We start from the raw sequence: 1,126 nt of genomic DNA on the forward strand, positions 1-1,126 counted from the left end.
GTTGAGCTCTCTGCTTTAGCTACAGAGTGAGACATCTCACTTCTGTTCCATCTTTTTTGGGAGTCGCACATGCTCAGTACCTAGGTAAGGACTACTAGCCAGTCAGAAGCAGAGTGTGGGTCCAGAAGTACCTAGGTAAGGACACTAGCCATTCAGAAGCAGAGTATGAGGGCCCTGACAGTACCTAGTAGGACTACTAGCCAGTAGAAGCGAGTATTAGGCGTGGTCCCTGACAGTACCTAGGTAAGGACAACTAGCCAGTCCCAAGTAGAGTATGAGGGCCCTGACAGACCTAGGTAAGGACTACTAGCCAGTCAGAAGCAGAGTGGAGGGCGTGCCTGACAGTACCTAGTAGACTACTAGCCAGTCAGAAGCAGAGTATGAGGGCCCCTGACAGTACCTAGGTAAGGACTACTAGCCAGTCAGAAGCCTTTTGCCTTTTTTATTTTGTAAACCTATAACGTGCACAAAAAAGATAAATAACACAATAAAGGAAAGGGGAAAAGCCAAAAAGCATAATATGAGCACTTTAAAACCTCAACTTTTTCAATCAGCGGTATACCTTTGGGACATGTGATGCTACTGCTAATGTTAGTCCATCTATCGGTTGCTCGGTTACGCTGCATTCCTTGAAGCTGCCCGTTTTATCTCTCCACAAATGTGGAATCAGACAGCTGAGTGTGTCTCATGTAGTTGTTGCTGTGTGTTGTCAGGATGAGTTGTGGAGGATCCAGGAGAAGCTGGAGTGTTTCTTTGGAGCCTTGGTGGGCTCTAACGTCTACATCACACCACAGGAGTCCCAGGGCCTTCCGGCGCACTATGATGATGTGGAGGTACATCAGTAAATCCATGACTAGACTCATTTTTTTTCTTCATGTTGCCATTTGAGGGCAGTGGTATTCCAGTCTGTAGGGCTGGGCGATATGGACAAATCTCTGTATTTTTCCAATCCGAAAGCTAAAAGGGAAAGACGACGGGCAAAAAAGCGAGTCGACTTCGGTCGGGCTTTAAACAGACAGAGACAATAACGGGCCAGTAAGGGACTCCACACCCACCCCGATATGGCCCTCAGCTATGTAGTATGCCCATTTCAATTATAAAATAACTTTACAATGCGTGATGTGGT

At 46.7% G+C, this 1,126-nt stretch overlaps 1 protein-coding gene across 1 annotated transcript in view; it reads left to right on the forward strand.

Annotated features, from left to right (window-relative positions):
* Window positions 1-1,126, forward strand: part of riox2 (ribosomal oxygenase 2) — an 11,357-nt gene that overhangs the window by 5,862 nt on the left and 4,369 nt on the right. Inside the window, exon 3 of the mRNA XM_032534302.1 lies at window positions 714-833. Coding sequence (XP_032390193.1) covers window positions 714-833 — 120 coding nt within the window. The remainder of the gene's footprint in view (window positions 1-713; window positions 834-1,126) is intronic.

This window comes from Etheostoma spectabile, chromosome 13 (assembly GCF_008692095.1).
Source record: "Etheostoma spectabile isolate EspeVRDwgs_2016 chromosome 13, UIUC_Espe_1.0, whole genome shotgun sequence".
Classification (NCBI taxonomy): Eukaryota; Metazoa; Chordata; class Actinopteri; order Perciformes; family Percidae; genus Etheostoma; species Etheostoma spectabile.